This window comes from Anomaloglossus baeobatrachus, chromosome 9 (genome assembly GCF_048569485.1).
Source record: "Anomaloglossus baeobatrachus isolate aAnoBae1 chromosome 9, aAnoBae1.hap1, whole genome shotgun sequence".
NCBI lineage: Eukaryota > Metazoa > Chordata > Amphibia > Anura > Aromobatidae > Anomaloglossus > Anomaloglossus baeobatrachus.
The window spans coordinates 84,687,783-84,705,923 of record NC_134361.1 but is presented as its reverse complement, the minus strand read 5'-3'; the positions used below and the strand labels follow the sequence as shown (position 1 = coordinate 84,705,923).

The window sequence follows — 18,141 nt, the reverse complement described above, 5'->3', positions numbered from 1 at the left end:
ACATACAGCCTGAACCTCTTCGACTCCCACCTGCCAATCCTCTGCACTGTCTCCGCTGGGAGCCCCCACATGTCAGCTTCAGTCGCTGCCCCGATCCGAAACGAGTGAGCTGCGAACTTGTCCACCTGCAACCCCAACCTCTCCAGACACTTCCGAAAAACCGCCACAAACTGGTACCTGGACAAAAACGATCCATCCTGATGCTTCAACAATGGACCCGGGCGGTCAACCCCCAATTCTAAATACCGTTTAAAACAGGATACGGGGCACATCGGGGACCCCGCCAACGCCCATAAAGTGACCCTTCTCCCGCGACCAAATTGATCCGTCTTAGACCGTCGGATCCAAAACTCCACAGTGTCCCCGGAAACAACCGTGTCCTCTCCCAAAATGCCCCCCCCCCGGATGACACTGGGGATACCAACTCGCCTATCCTCGTAGCTCCGAAGAAAGCCCATGAAAATGCCAACTGAAACAGAACCATTTCAAAGTGTGAAACACACACTCGCTCCAGCTGAGCACCCAGCTCTTCCAGCAGCTGGAATGACACCGGCCTCCGACTGTCCGGTCTATGAACCCCTTTTCTCAAGCCCCTCACAGCTTGCCGAACCAGAAAATTCTTTGTTATATCCACTACCCCCTGCAATTTACAACCGAACGAAACCCCCGCCAGAAAACGATTAACCCTGGAAACAGACCACTGATCCGAAGCCATCCTACACAACCGACACAGCAAGGCACCGATAGAATCCTCCTCAGACTCCCCAACCCCAAATTCCTGCCTCCAATTCATCCAGTCCATCCAGGCTGCTTCATATGCAGCCCACGTAACAGGAGCCAATGACGCTCTGATCAACGAGCTCGTCTCTCGAACACCAACTCCAAGAGCTCCGCCGGCCAGGTGCTGCCGGAGGACTCCGCTTCCGGCGCCAGGCTCCAAAAACGATCCCACTGTAAGCGAGAAAGGGAATCAGCAATGGAGTTCTCGACCCCCGATACATGAACTGCCACAACCCACGCATTAAGGCAATGACACCGCAACACCAAATACCGCAACAGGCGGACCACTGGAGGAGACGTACCAGACAAGTTGTTAATCGCCATAACAACCAACATGTTGTCGCAGTGAAAGCGGATTTTTTTGTTGCTAAAATGATCTCCCCAAACGGACACCGCCACCACAATCGGGAACAGCTCCAACAACATCAAATTCCGCGTAAACCTTGCTTCATGCCACATCGGCGGCCACTCTCCCATGCACCACCTACCTCCGAAGTAAGCCCCAAAGCCCGTACCCCCTGCTGCGTCGGTGAAAAGCTCGCAATCAAAATCGTCTACCACTTCCGCAATCATTAGCGACCGGCCATTGTACTTCCCCAAAAAAGTGCCCCAAACAGCCAAATCCTCCCTAAGGTCCTGAGTCAACCTTATGTAATGTCTTGGGGAACGCGCCCCGGACGCCGCCGACGCCAACCTACGTGAAAAAACCCGGCCCATGGGCATGATACGACAAGCAAAATTCAGCTTGCCCAACAAAGACTGGAGGTCCCTCAACTGAATTTTTTTAAGGCGAACAGCCGAACTCACCTCCGCGCGCAAAGCCGAGATTTTTTTCTTCCGGCAGCCTGCACTCCATCATCACAGTATCAATAGTGATGCCCAAAAAATTCAGACAAGTACACGGTCCTTCTGTCTTCTCCTGAGCTAAGGGAACTCCGAACCGGTCAGACAACCATTCCATAGTTCTCAACAACGTCTGACAAACTGCCGACTCGGCAGGACCAATGAACAAAAAATCGTCGAGATAGTGAATCACCGACGAGAGCTGAGCCACATCACACACTGCCCATTCTAAGAAAGAATGAAATGCTTCAAAATAAGCATAAGAAATGGAACACCCCATAGGCAAACAACGATCAACAAAATAGGATCCGTCCCAAAAACAACCCAACAGATGCATGCTCTCAGGATGCACCGGCAGCAAACGGAAAGCCGATTCGATGTCCGTTTTTGCTAACAATGCTCCCCTACCACATCTCCGAACCCATCTCATGGCTGCGTCAAACGAGGTATAAACCACCGAACAGAGGTCTGGGTCAATGCCATCATTCACCGACAAACCCTTGGGGAACGTCAAATGCTGAATGAGCCGAAATTTGTTCGTCTCCTTCTTTGGGACGACCCCTAGCGGTGATACAACCAAATTCGGAATGGGGGGGATGCAAACGGACCCGCCATCCGACCACGAGCAACCTCACCAAGTAGCTTTGTAGTCACCACCTCCGGGTGTCGCCTTGCTGACAACAAATTCTTTAACTGAAACGGAACAACATGAGGAGGGGGGGGATCCTAAAACCAACACGAAAACCGTCCTCCAATAACACTGCCTTGTCCCGCCTAGGGTATCTATGTAGATAAGGGGCCATCTCGAGAAGCCTCACTGGGCTCCCCCCCTTTTCCAGAATCTCCCCCTGCTTTGGGCTTTCCCTTCTTAAAGCAACGAGCCGCTCCGTGGGAGGAACCTCCACAACCGAAACACTGATGCTTAAACTTGCAGGAGCTCCCAAACTTGCACTGGCTGTCGTTAAACTGCCAGCACACCCCTGCCCTTGCTCCCACGCCACCTGCCTGGGTCCCCACTCCCCCAACGGTATGTTGGCCGGCCGACCCGGCCCCCCTATGAAAGGGCTGACCATAACGTGCCGGTGCCATAACTTTCAACCATAACCCGATATCCTTCTGATCCCATTGTATGCTGGGCCGCACGGCTTTTCGCTGCCTAAACTGCTCATCGTACCGTAACCAAGTCTGCCCGCCGTAAATCCTATGAGCTTCCGCTATGGCATCCATATAACAGAATAGCCCAGAACAATTATCCGGCGCCTATTCGCCAATAACGCTAGCTAGGATCGCAAAAGCCTGCAACCAGTTAGCAAACGTTTGAGGGATCAGCCGCCACCTCCGCTTTTCTTCCTCCTCCTTCTTGCTATCATCCTTCTTCTTATCTAAATTAAACTTCTCCAAAGGAAGGAGGGAAAAAATCTCCACATACTCATCCTTCCAAATCTTTTCCTTCACCTCCTTCTTCAAATGCGCCCTCAGAGGGCCCTCAAAGCAAACGTATACCTCCCCTCTGGCCCTATCATCCAAAACAATCCTGTCCCCTTCCTTATCCTTCTCCGTCTGCCCGGGAGCCGCCACGCCATTCCCCGCAGCCGCCTCGCTCTCCGTTGGCACAACTACAACAGTTGGTGCTGCCACCCCAGAGCTCGGTACCCACTCAGGGACGGGAGACCCGACCGCCCCCCGACTCGACCTATCCAGCCGCTCCAACAAATCTCGCACACCCCTCAGCACATCGCCAAGGCTACTGACATCTACGCCCGCCGCGCTCGGCCCTGCCTGCGCCTGGCCACCTCTTGCCCCCGGGGAAACTAAACTAGGTGAGGACGTACAAAACAAAGAGGCAAACTCACCAAGCTGCGTCGGTACATGAGACCCACCAGCCGAAAATCCTGACTCCGGATGACGATCCCCTCCGGAATGGCTCCTCACGACAGCATCTTCAGCAGCTCGACCAGGAGGACCCTGGGAGCCCGCCGCGCTCGAACTTGGTCGGATGACCAGGGAGCGGACTGGATGATGAGATGCGGGCTGGCTCGTCCCCGATGCTGCCCGTGTCCATGAAGGCGACCTCCTCCTGGAACGCGACCGTGACCGTGAAAAGGACCTTCTCCCAGATGCAGGCCCCTGCCGTGCTGGCGAATTTCCCTGTGGCGCTGACCTCTCTGACGGTGACAGTCTCCTCCTGCCTGAAGGCAACCCGTGCCTGGACCGCGATCTCCCTGCCGGTGATGACATCCTCCTCTGCAGAATCCCACACCTGTCAGACGACTCTGACCCGGCGCGCGCTGACCTCCCAGGAGATGGTTCCTGCACTGGCATCGCAGACGAGGGTCCTGGATCAGCTGTCCTCCTGACTTCAGACCCTGTGGGCCCTGCAGCACTCCCCTCTCCATGCTGTCCAGCAGTCCCCCCGACTGGAGCATCGCCAGGAAGGACCGCCGCCATCTTGTTGAAGCCCTGTGCAGTAGAGGCAGCTGGGCCGGTCACATGATCCCTGGAAGGACCGCCCACCACTGCAGGTCCTGGACGCCGGGAAGGATTCCTCCCCCGCCTGCTCCTGCGTGCTGGAGCTGGAACTTTACTGCGAGGAGGGTCCCCGGAGGGGCTCCTGCGGCGCCGCTGAGGACCAGGAGCCACATCAGGTGAGAACCGCTCCGGCGCCCTCACTCTGCACGCGCTCCGGACCGGAAGGGGGTTAGCGTCGGCAGCAGGTTCAGAGCCTCCCAAGATCTCCCTCATAGCTGTTCTGACCGCAGCTCCATCTTCGCCGCCAGCAGCAGCCCGCAGCTGCTCCAGGATCTCCGCCAACGTCGCCATCAGGTCAGGGGGAAGATCTAGTGAGGTGACACGGGGACCTTTCTCTATAGGTGCCTCCACGCCAAAGTGATGGCCCCACTCTTTCACTGGACATATATATACAGCCCCCCCCCCCTATTCCCTCCCCTGGCCCTATAAGTCCACCCCCCTTAAACTCTTGACCCTGCAGAAAACCCGCTCTTTTCATGAAATATAATTAACCCCTTGGTTGCCCTGCAAAGGTGAGTCATGGGTCACTATGCCCATGGCTCTGCCCTGGCTCCGTTCAGCCCTGTTATTCAATGGTAGATGGCACACACACGTAAAATCACACGGAACATGTGTCCGTGTGATAAGTACGTGAGTGCGCTTTTCTGCACGGACGACATGTCCGTTTTTGGCCGGCAGCACGCAGGCACGGACCCGTTAAAGTCTATGGGTCCGTGCCTGCACGGACCGCACACGGAGTATGTCCGTGTTCAGCACGTTTCGTGCGTGTGCATTTTTACACTAGCGATCTTATTTTTATTTTCTTTTAAATTAAATTCAGTATACTTACCTTTTTTTATGCTGTTCTCAGTCATACTTACATTGGCGCTCGGTTTTTTTCTTCCCCCGGCTCAAAGCGCTTCCCGATCACCAGCGCGGCGAGGAACAACTGTGCAGAGAATACGCGGCAACAATTACTTTGAATATGCCGGCCGCTCATTAATCAATCTCGTATTCTCTGCTTTCCCCACCCACAGACGCCTGTGATTGGTTGCAGTCAGACACGCCCCCCACGCTGAGTGACAGGTGTCTCACTGCACCCAATCACAGCAGCCGGTGGGCGTGTCTATACTGTGCAGTAAAATAAATAAATAAACAATTAAAATATACGGCGTGCGGTCCCCCCCAATTTTAATACCAGCCAGATAAAGCCATACGGCTGAAGGCTGGTATTCTCAGGATGGGGAGCCCCACGTTATGGGGAGCCCCCCAGCCTAACAATATCAGTCAGCAGCCGCCCAGAATTGCCGCATACATTATATGCGACAGTTCTGGGACTGTACCCGCCTCTTCCCGATTTGCCCTGGTGCATTGGCATTCGGGGTAATAAGGAGTTTTTGGCAGCCCATAGCTGCCAAAAAGTCCTATATTAATCATGTCAGGCGTCTCCCCGAGATACCTTCCATGATTAATCTGTAAATTACAGTAAATAAACACACACACCCGAACAATCCTTTATTAGAAAAAAAAACACTAACAAATTGCCTTGTTCACCAATTTTATAAGCCCGAAAAAGCCCTCCATGTCCGGCATAATTCAGGATGGTCCAGCGTCACTTCCAGCTGTGCTGCATGAAGGTGACCAGAGCTGCAGAAGACACCGCCGCTCCTGTCAGCTCCACGCAGCAACTGAGGTGAGTGGCGCAATCAGCTGAGCTGTCACTGAGGTTACTCGCGGCCAACGCTGAATACAGCTGATCGCGCTATTCCCTTCATTAGCTGCGTGGAGCTGACAGGAGCGGCTGTGTATTCTGCAGCTCCGGTCACCTTCAGGCAGCAGAGCTGGAAGCGACGCTGGACCATCCTGGATTACGCCAGACATGGAGGGCTTTTTCGGGCTTATTAAAGTGGTGAACCAGGGTATATGTTTGTGTTTTTTATTTCTAATAACGTTTTTTTTCGGGTGTGTGTGTTTATTTACTGTCACTTACAGATTAATCATGGAAGGTATCTCGGGGAGACGCCTGACATGATTAATCTAGGATTTAGTGGCAGCTATGGGCTGCCAATAACTCCTTATTACCCCGATTTGCCAAAGCACCAGGGCAAATCGGGAAGAGCCGGGTACAGTCCCAGAACTGTCGCATCTAATGTATGCGGCAACTCTGGGCAGCTGCTGGCTGATATTGGTAGGCTGGGGGGCGCCCCATAACGTGGAGCTCCTCATCCTGAGAATACCAGCCTTCAGCCGTATGGCTTTATCTGGCTGGTTTGAAAATTGGGGGGGACCGCACGCCGGTTTTTTTAATTATTTATTTATTTATTTTACTGCACAGTATAGACACGTCAACCGGCTGCTGTGATTGGGTGCAGTGAGACAGCTGTCACTCAGCGTGGGGGGCGTGTCTGACTGCAACCAATCACAGGCGTCTGGGTGGGGAAAGCAGGGAATAAGAGATTGATTAATGAGCGGCTGGCATATTCAAAGTAATTGTTGCCGCGTATTCTCTGCACAGCTGTTCCTCGCCGCGCTGGTGATCGGGGAGCAGTAAGTATGAGAGAGGGCTGCTCACTTCAGTCACTCGGGGGATTAGCGGTCACTGGTGAATCCTTCACAGGTGACCGCTAATCAGTACGCGGCACACAGACAGAGCCGCGGCATGACAATGAAGTCGGGTGAAGTTCACCCGAGTTCATTCTCATCGCGCAACTCTGTCTGCTGTCAGCCGACATGTTTCAACGACATTGTGCAACACACAAATGGACATTCCACACGGACATTCCACGTACACATACACGGGCATTTTACACACAAACACGGACATTTTACACGTACACACGACTCGCATACGCCATCACACGGATGCCATACGTACCGGAGAAACACCCCAAAAAAACGGAACACGGACCCGAAAAACGGACCGTGTCACACGGACGTTTTTTATGCGGAAGTGTGTTTTAGGCCTAATACAGATACTTGTCATGAAGGGGTGAATCATTCTGAGACTGAATTTAAGTCAAGAAAAATGGCATTTTGTGCTGAATTTGGAGAAACCACTTATTACATTGGTTGTCGAGCTATTTACATTGTTCATGTTTATTGCAAAGTTTGTAAATTTTGCTAATAAATCTCATTTACAGTATGGATTAAATAGTTTTGATTGCAATATTATATATTAATGCATTTGTAAATGAATGATAAAGTATATACAATACATACAGAAATTACAATAAGGATAGATGCCATAAAATATAATATAAATATAATACAAAAATGCTTTATTACCTTGAAGTTTTCTTCTGTTAACCCTTCATTTGTTTTTGAATTCCTAATCATTGCTGCAACATATCGCTTCACCAGATTTCTGATAACTTCCTATCGTGGGAGAAAGCATTATTTTCACGTTTTCTAATAAAACATTAAAAAATACAATTTTTTAATAATTAATACGATGGGGGGGCAATTTATCAATACTGCTTGAGTACAGTGCACCAAATTCAATAATAGGCACATAGCTACTTAAAGCACACCAATCCCCAGGATTTTCCTATATAACCTAAAGCCAGTGCTATACTGGCACTATCAGGCTGAGTCTATACCTAACTTTAGTCGTTAGATTGGATGTATACGTTTTGAAACACAAGCAAGTAAAGTTTGTGAAATGGACAGTTTTTTGATTGGCAGCAGCTGCCTATCAGCTAATAGCTGGAGTGGGGTTTGATAGTGATTCCCGGCCCCTGCCTGTTGTTCCTCCTCCTCTCTATTATTTATGCTAATTTCATTATAGAAGTGTGTTACTAATGGTTGTGGCTATAAATCATGGTGGGTAGAAGGACCTGTGCTGACGTCATACCCATGTCACCAGAAGGGGCAGGGTCTCAGCCAACATAGCTGATACCAGGAAGCAACATTATTTTCCTGTTGGCTGAGACCCCGCCTCTTCTGGTCACATAGGTATGATGTCAGCAAGGTCCTTCTAGTCACCATGATTTATAGCCACAACCATTAGTAACACACTTCTATAATGAAATTAGCATAAATAATAGATAGGAGCAGGATGGACAGGCAGGGGGGTGGGAATCACTATCAAACCCCACCTCAGTTATTAGCTGCTCAGCAGCTGCTGAAAATCAGAAAACTGTTCATTTTACAAGCTTTATTTGTTTGTGTTTCAAAACCTATACATCCTAGCTGACCACTAAAGGTATGTATAGAATCAGCCTGATAGTGCCAGAATAGCACTGGCTTTAGGTTATATAAGGAAATCCTGGCGATTGGTGCATTTCGATGAATTTGACACTTCTGTGTGGAATGCGCCTCCGTTGACCTCAACAGAAATGGTATCCTAGGGGCTGGAGTAGCATTAATAGCGTATTTTTAAGTAAATGAATGTACGGGCATGGTCACACCCTATGCAGCCACCTCTCTAGCTCCACCCATTTTGCAAAACTTTGCAAGATTTTGCCAAAAATGGCAAGATTTTGGAGCAACTCTACGTTACGAAAAAATGTACAACTTTTCGAAGTTTTTTGCCAGTTTTCTGACGTAAATGTTTTGATGAATCGGTCCAGGGTCTTTCATTACAACACTTTGAATTATTGTAAGGATAATGTACACATTCAATATACCTTGTAAATCATTGTAGTATAGTCCATTATACTATGGTATAATGGACCATTATATGTTAGGTTACATCTGTACGCCAATATCCACACCAGTGTATAGGAGAATAGGAGAATCAGAAATTTGTTATTATCTAGTATCAATTTATAACTTTTAATAGTTAGGAATTTCCACAAATGTGGCAAATAATGGTAACCCTGAGCAAGGTGGATTATCAACATGTTAAAAGGTTCTCTCCACTTCTGAAATAGGTACAATTTCAGGGTTTTTGTAATAACAAACAACTTTGCAATTTACCTCTTGTTAAAAAAGTATTTTCAATAACAGAGATAATTTTAATTCTATAAATTAGATAGATTTCTAGAGTTTTGGAGAGCATATAGTTTGGGCCCAGCAGCGCAGGTATACTGCTTTTCCAAATTATCCATTATCAGGAGCGCACCACCCCTGAGGAACAGAAATCTAGGATGAAGGGGAGCGGTGCTCTACGAGGGTTTGATGAACTCTAAGGGCGCCATTCAATAAAGTGTTTAAGCCACAGATCTGGTGTAAACACATTAATAAATCGCAAAACTTAAAAGTTGAACAAAAATAGTGACTATTGATGTTCATACACAAGTCCCAGCCAGCTACGCCAATATGGACATAGCATGTGCTGGACATAAGCGGGAAATTGTGTTGTCCCGTCTGCTTGTCAAATTCATCATACACAATGGTATTAAATTGGCGTAACTAACTTCAGAAATGTATGTCATTGTCAATACTCAACTAGCATACATTTTTGGTGGCAGTGTGTTTTGGGTGAGAGACGCGCCTGATTAAGCGGCGCTCTCCGAATTAGGTGACTGTACTCCAGCAAGTGCTTCACTGACGGGCGTGCACTATACCAGTCTTAATGATTTACCCACTAATTGTTTAATACTCATGACCGATTTACAGCCCTGTACAATCTTTGGGTTCTATGGGGTTATGATGCAGTGTTCATAGAAGTCTATGGGACCTTTATGGATTTCAAACAGAGGCAAACAGAGATTTCTAGTGTTGGAGTACAAATTAATCGTGCCATGTTCCACTGGAAGTTATTTGGTATTAGATGCTTTAGAGGGAATATTTACGCAATTGGCACTGTATTGAGGCACCATACATCGTGTCATACAATGCGAACAGCTCTATACCATGAACTGTAATCATAAGAACTTAGTAAAAAAAAATTGGTGTGCTTAAGAAGAACATAAAAATCATATGGGAATAATCCAACCGTCGTAAAAAAAGGAGAAATGAGCTGCACTGGAGAACTATTCCTGTCTCTGCCTCTCTTGTCAGTTACCTAATAAAACTTGTTTTACTGAATACAAATTTCAAATTTCAGAACCTGCTTTAAAATGGTAGAGGGACAGAAATGACTCACGAACGTCTGCAGAGGAATCATGCATATTGCATTCCCTTTTAGGATCTTTGTGACACAATGCACTGTAAGAGAAAGTCTATTCCTGCTTGTCACAAATGGTTTGAGTTAAATTTTGCTGAAAAGGCAGAAGTGTAAAAATGTAATGCAGAGGAGCCTACCTGGTAATGCTGATTCTGAATCAGGTTGTCAGCGTGCCGCTCCTGCAAATAAAAAATGTATACATGAATTTCCTAAGCGTCAGTTCAGTCATGTTGCAAGTTTTTCCCCTAAGTCCATTTGGCTAAAGCCAATTCTGCTACTTTAGCTGGAGTAAAATTTTCGTATAACACACCCGAGGATCACATCTCCTGGACCAGTCGGCGGCTCTCCTGACAGGAGCAGGTTAGCTGCATGTATTTCTTTGCAGCTGACCCACTCCTGTCAAGAGAGCCACTGGCTTGTTTGGGCACTGCATTTTTCACACAGGATACAAAACAATAGATATATGGCTGGCTTGAATTACAAAATTCACAAAGAAAAGATCATTAGGATTCACTGGATTTATTGGAAGAACAGTAAACTGTAAGGGCGGCACGGTGGCTCAGTGGTTAGCATTGCAGTCTTGCAATGTTGGGGTCCTGGGTACAAATCCCACCAAGGACAACATCTGCAAGGAGTTTGTATGTTCTCCTCGTGTTTGTGTGTGTTTCCTCCCACTCTCAAGACATACAGATAGGGAATTTAGATTGTGAGACCCAATGGGGACAGTGTTCCTGATCTATGTAAAGCGCTGCGGAATATGTTAGCGCCATATTAAAATAAATATATATTTTTATTTTATTTTAAACAGTAGCTACATAATTATACTTAAGATGAAAGCTGTTCATGGTATGCCTTCCAGGCGCCTCATGTTGCCCCAAATGTATTCAAAGTTTTGCATTTTCTACACACCTCTTCTTCCATTCTAGTAGATAATTTTATTTTAATTAATAATTACCAATTCTTTCCTCTCCGGGACAGTTGGATCAGTCCACCTAAAGGCAATATGCTTTCTAGCCTGATAGAATTTCCCTGAGATCATTTTCATCATCTGTTATCTCATTTACATGGCCCAAGACACTCACCAAACGTTCCGGTATAATATGCAATGCAAAGTCTTCTTGTAAAACGTAAAACAGATTATTCCAGCATCGCCCAAAAGGAACACAAATCCAAAACAAATGCATAATATCTGTATTTCACATCTAGGACAACTAGCATCCTTCTAAAACCCAATTCTGTGAAGAGATTGAGGGGTCCTATATACTCAGTGTAGCAAATAAAATTTGTGAAAGTCTGTGGGCCTCACTAGAGGATATATGCTGAACAGCTGAAAGCATTGACTCCCAGTGTTCCCTATCAATGGGTCCAAGATCCGCCTTCCACTTGTCTTTTAACTTTAAACAATGTTTTTACAGAATCCTGTAAAACAAAGAATGAGGGGCACTGCAGCCAAACTTGAGATTCTGCCCCCTGACTGTTGGCCCCTCAGCATGGTTAAAGAGGTTTTCCCCTGTGAAAGACACTGCTATGCTGTTCCCACCCCCAGTGGTGCAATTGGCTCTCACTCCGCCTCCTGGATACATGTCGCAGCGCGCTGCCCAGCTTCCGGCCTCTCTGTTGCAGGACCCGGACCTGTTGCCCACCCTCCCTCCCCTTTGTTCTAAAAGTTCTGTTGCTTTTTACTGTGTTTAAGTCATAGCAGCGGAAGGGGTAGAAAAAGTGGTGGTGAAATACCTGCACCGGATGGCCGGAAGGTGGAAAAGTGGAAAATTTCCCTAAACCCCGTGGTGTTGGCAAGTTAATGCCTAAGAAAAAGCTGCGACCAAAGTTTATGCCAAAAGATGAGAGTGTTTTTCCTCATGCCTCTCCAAAAATTTGAAAAGTGAAATACAGGTATTTTAAGTTGGAGAACGGTGTTGTGTCTTTCTATGGGGCAAAAAAGGGGTGTTTGGGTCCTGGCAGTCATAACGTTGGCCTTTTTCCCACATCCCGTTAAAATACTAAGGCTGGAGTCACACTTGCGCGTGACTCGGGCGAGGATCACATCGCACTGCCTGGTCTGGCTGCTGGCTCTCATGACAGGAGCATGTCAGCTTCATGTGTTTCTACGCAGCTGCATGCTCCAGTCAGGAGAGCCAGCGGCCGGATCGGGCGATGCGATACAATCCTTGCCCGAGTCACATTCAAGTGTAACTCCAGCTTATGGAGAATTCTGTTTTGCAAATCTATATTTGTTACATCACTAATTGTGTTCCATGCAATTGAAGGTATTAATAAAACATTTTATGCAGCAACCCAAATTCCACCCAAAGGTGGTCAAAATTCTTAAACATTCCATCTAAGGGCACCTGAGACAGAAGATGAATACCCACCAATTCCAATTAAAAGAAGCATATGAAACAGTTAGTAATGTGTCTTACAGTGAAGGTTTTTAGGTTTTCATGTTGTTTCTGGAGCTCCTCGTCACGTTTTCCCGGGCACAGCTGGTAGTGGATCCACTTGCACAGATACCAGATAGATTTTGGGCTGGCGATTATATTAAAAGGAGGTGGCAGCGTTCCACCTTCATCAAAGTAACTCATCCACAGTTTTGTCCTTGCAAACTTCCATTCAATGTCAGCATGATCCTGCCAAAGAAATGATGTCATTTAATCCCAAATGACTGTGCAAATTCAAGCTATAATCCTTGCGTTGTAATAGACAAAGTATTTGGCTGATTTGTACATATACATATACATTATATGAATAGGGTTCCTATTCCCTACCAGGCAAAATGATTTTCGGAGTGAAATCAATCTTCATCTATAAAAAAGCCTGCATGCATCCACTTTTCATTATACTGTGAACTTCACTTTTGTCAAGTTAGCAATAAATTCAAACACATTTTTGGGAAATCAACACAAATGGTAAGAATGACTCCAAAGTCATCTCTATGGGGGTGTCTTCTGCCGGAGATTTATACCATTGTTGTCTCCTATGCAATAGGGATCCTTGTTTCTTAGGGCACAGATGTGAGAAGCCCATGTCCGATCTATGCTGCTATATGGAGACACCATCTGCTATACACGTTCTTTGGAAAAATATATATTTTTTTTTGTCAGAAGCCAATTTTTACTATGGTTAATGCACTCTAAATATCTTTAAGGGAATCTGTCCCCCCTTTGCATTTTTTTAGTTATCAATATAGGCATATTGGTGGCATAGAGGTGAAATTTGCAATACCTGTATGCCTCATGGATGAGGAGTTGTTTGGCAAAAATCATGTTTTATATCTTCTATCTTCCGGGCTATGGGGAGTGTGCTGCCTGGAAGATAAGCCTGCCTTTTTTCTTCATTATACAGGATACCCCCTCCCTTTGTCTTCCCTGGTATCCCTGTGACGTCAGGTGCCTGGCCGGAAATCCCGCGCCTGCGCATTCTGCCTGCCATCCCTCCCTGCACTGTTCCACCCTTCTGTGGGCACAGGCTTCATTTTTGCTGTGCACAGGCACCATGGAGTCTCTACTGATTCACAGTGCAGGGGATAGACGGCTGGCATAATGCGGAGGCGCAGGATTTCCTACCATCCACCAGATGTCACAGGGACTCTGAAGAGAAGGGGAGGAAAAATCCTATATAATAAAGACTGGAGGCAGACTTATCATCCGGGCAGCACACGACCATAGACTGGAAGACAAGATATAAAAGGGGATTTTTGCTAAATGACCCATCATCCAGGAGTCATATAGGTACGGCGACTTTCACCACTATGCCACCTGTATGCCCATATTAATAAGTAAAAAAATGCAAAAGGGTGACAGATTCCCTTTAAGATTAGGTTAGTTGGGGTATTGTGTAGTCGGATATCTGAATAGAGCCTGGATTTTTCATACTGTGTATATGCTGTATGTGTCCTATCACACTATTGTAATCAATTAAAGCTGGAAAGAAAAATTGCGCAAATAAGGTCTTATCCAATGCAAAAAAATAAAGAATAGCTTAGAGAGGCTCACCTCATGTGGTTGTGCAGGTCACAATCACCATAAATGCCTGGTGGCCACTGCAGAACCCACGTGGAGATCAAACAATAGAAAGAAGAAAGAGTTAAGCGGGATTTACACGCTACAATATATCTTACGATGTGTTGGCGGGGTCACGTCGTAAGTGACGCACATCCGGCATCGTTAGTTATATTGTAGCGTGTGACAGCTACGTGCGATTGCGATTGAACGTTAAAACGTTGATCGCATACACGTCGTTCAATTGCTAAAAATTGAACGTGAGGTTGTTCAATGTTCCCGAGGTAGCACACATCACAGTGTGTGACACCCCGGGAACAATGAACAGATCTTACCTGTGTCCCGCGGCTCCCGCCGGCAATGCGGAAGGAAGGAGGTTGGCGGGATGTTTACGTCTCGCTCATCTCCGCCCCTCCGCTTCTATTGGCCGGCTGCCGCATGACGTCGCTGTGACGCCGAACGTCCCTCCCACTCCAGGAAATGGACGTTCGCCGCCCACATCGAGGTCGTATGAAAGGGTAGGTACGTGTGACAGCAAATAATCGTTTGTGCAACACGTTCAACAAATTGAACATGCCGCACATACGATGGGGGCGGTTACAATCGCATACAATATCGTATGCTTAATCGTAACGTGTAAAGCAGTCTTTAAACTTCTGCGCCGCCACACAGTCCAAACAATGTTAGTTACATGTGATTTATTGGTAAACGCGTTTCAAGCCCTCAAGGCTTCATTAGGATGTCAGGGTATATGATTGTCCTGATGAAGAGGCCTTGAGGGCTTTGAAATGCGTTGACCAATAAATCATATTTAACTTACATCATTTGGACTGTGTGGCGGCGCAGAAGTTTAACCCTTTCACCTTTCCATTGTTTGATCACACTATGTAGGAATTCTGAATGTCCGCAGTCTTTGGAAACTGCATTGTTAGGACTACACCGGGATAGTTTACAGACTGGACCCCAACATTGCTTGTCATCCTGCTTCAATTAGGGACTGTCTCCTTACACTTACAATGCTCTTGATTGCACTTCCAGCAGTTCATGGTTACATCTGGGTTGAGTTCTCCTGTTTGATTAACACTAGAAGTCCCAGAGAGGGGTCATTTAACATTTCTACCTTTGGAACCTAGAGAGGGTCGAATGACCTGAAGGTTTTTAGCTAACATCCTATAATCACCGTCTTTTGTTCTGTAATTAAGGCCATTACTGTCGCACCACAGGAGGTTGTTGTTTTCCATTGAGCTTAGCCATTTAAGGTACCGTCACACATAACGAGATCGCTAGCGAGATCGCAGCTGAGTCACCGTTTCCGTGACGCAGTAGCGATCCCGTTAGCGATCTTGTTATGTGTGACACCTATGTGTGACACATCGCTGTGTTTGACACTGTGTGACAGGGTCACAGTGACTGCTGAGATCGTTATACAGGTTGCTACTGCAACCTGTATTGTTTCTGCATCGCTGGTAAGATCTGACTGTGTGACATCTCACCTGCGACCTCCCAGCGACTTACCTGCGATCCCTATCAGGTCGTATCGTTTTCGGGATCGCTGGTAAGTCGTTGTGTGTGACTGGGCCTTTAGTTTCTAGTTAGTTCTAAATTCAGTTTAGACTAAGGGTCATTTGACCCTCTTTCGGGACTTCAGGGGGAAGCTCGAAATTTCTGGGACTTCTAATGTTAACCCCCCTCTCCGGCATCTGCAGTAAATGTACAGTGTATGATCAGTGCTACTGCATGGAGATGGGTCAGCCGAGACAGCTCCGTAAATGGTAGATGTCAACTGTGTGATACAGTCAACATCTGCCTGTAGCAACAGTGATTGTAGATTCTAGCTCTGTTTGCTGCTTTTTAATCATTTAGATGCTGCTGTCCATCACTTAGAAAACATTTAAATGTCTTCCATCAACCCCACTCAACACAATTACAACGTGCCAATGGGTTGCCGGGGGGCTTTGGTAAAGGCAATTACTTATGACAGTTTCAAGTCCTCAATGAAGACTAAAAAATAATAACATATAGATAAAAAAAATGTAAAAATTAAATACATCAATAAACATAAAAATATAAAAGACACCCACCCCCTTTTCTCAGATAAAAATGAAACAAATACAAAAAAAGAAACATATTTGGTATCTCCATATCTGCAAAAGTTTAAGCTACAAAAGTATAAAATTATTTAATGCCATAAAAAGAAAAGATGAAAATACCAGGATTGTCATATTTTGGTCACCACATGTCCAGTAAAAGAGGAATATAAAGCGATGAAATCATTGGAATCCTAAATTAATTAATAAGAACTACAGTGTTTCAACCTAAAACAAAATAACAGATTATCCTAAAATAGGTAACCTGAATGTTCAAATAAACATGTATGTAACAGTTTAGTCATGTATTTAAAAAAATTCATTCACTTGTGCAAAAAAAATAAATAAAAAAGACCACGTTGACGCTCCAGTGAGATTTTCTCTCAACCAGTTTTGCCTGATTTCTTAAATAGTAAATTTACATATTTATTTAGTGTCCGTCCACTAAACTGATATTCCACAAGCAACGAGAGCACTAATTAGAGAGGCAGAGAAGAGGTCCAGGGTCACTATGCAGGAGCTGCAGAGATCCACAGCTCAGGTGGGAGAATCTGTCAGGACACCTATTAGTTGTATATTCCACAAGTTTAGCCTTTTTTTAAGAGTGGCAAGAAAAAAAGCCATTTTTTTAAAAGAAGCCATAAGAAATCCTTATTGCAGTGTACAAAAAGCCATGTTGGGGATGAAGTGAGCATGTGGAAGAAGGTGCTCGGGTCAGATGGGACCAAGATAGAACATTTTGGGCTCAATGCAAAACGCTATGTGTGGTGGAACTAACATTGCACATCACCCAAAAAAAACCATCCCCACTGTCAAACATAGTGGTGGCAGCATCATGCTGTGGGAAGGCTTTTCTTCAGCAGAGACAGGAAAGCTGCTCAGAGTTAATGGGAAGATGAATAGAGCTAAATACATGGCAATCCTGGAGGAAAACCTGTTAGAGGCTGCAAAAGACTTGAGACTGAGGCATACTGTAGGTTCACCTTCCAGCAGAACAACAAACTGAAACATACTGCCAGAGCTACTATGGATGGTTTATATCAAAGCATATTCATGTGTTTGAATAGCCCAGCCAGTCACAGTACAGCCCTAAATCCCATTGAGAATCTGTGGCAAGACTTGACAAATGCTGTTCACAGACGCCTCCATCCAATCTCCCTGAGCTCCAGTTATTTTGCAAAGAAGAATAGGCAAAATACCAGCCACTAGATGTGTAAAGCTGGTGGAGACATAGCCCAAAAGACTTAGGCTATGTGCCAACGCTGCGGAAAATTCATGGAATTTGCCGTGATTTTTTCGCGGAAATTCCGCGGATTTTTCAAAAATCTGCAGTACAGCGAGTCCCCAGCCATTTCTATGGCATTTGGGGAGTGCTGTACCCATGCTGCATTTTTTTCAGCAGCGGAAATAATGCGAATTTCCCTGCGTAAAAATCTGCAGCATGTGAATTATTCCTGCGGATTTCTCCGCAGCATCCTATACTTACCTTCCTTGATAGAAGACACCGGAGTCACTTCTTCCGGTGCAGACTGGAGCGCAGGGAAGCCAGGAGCAGGAAGCAGGAGGTGGGCGGGGCCTGCTCGAGCTCCGGTCATGTGACAGCCGAAGCTACCTTCTCCGGCAATGTGCAGACGCTGACAGACACGGCCAGAGATGGAAGTTCTGCGTGATGGAGGTACGTATGAACTAACGATCACTGCAGCACTTGTTCTGCATTGAGGATGCAGTGCCCAAGCCATGGTACTGTATCCTCAATGCAGAATGCCCGCAGCATATCCGCAGGACATTCCGCAGCATAACCGCAGCATGTAAACAGACAAAAGTTGTGCTGCGGTTTTCTGCGAGCTCCTGCGGAATATCCTTTGTATATAAC

At 46.3% G+C, this 18,141-nt stretch overlaps 1 protein-coding gene across 1 annotated transcript in view; it reads right to left on the bottom strand.

Annotated features, from left to right (window-relative positions):
* Positions 1-18,141, bottom strand: part of LOC142251236 (short transient receptor potential channel 5-like) — a 576,680-nt gene that overhangs the window by 27,079 nt on the left and 531,460 nt on the right. Inside the window, exons 8-10 of the mRNA XM_075323853.1 lie at positions 12,604-12,810; positions 10,321-10,362; positions 7,417-7,506 (exon numbers count right to left, since the gene is read on the bottom strand). Coding sequence (XP_075179968.1) covers positions 7,417-7,506; positions 10,321-10,362; positions 12,604-12,810 — 339 coding nt within the window. The remainder of the gene's footprint in view (positions 1-7,416; positions 7,507-10,320; positions 10,363-12,603; positions 12,811-18,141) is intronic.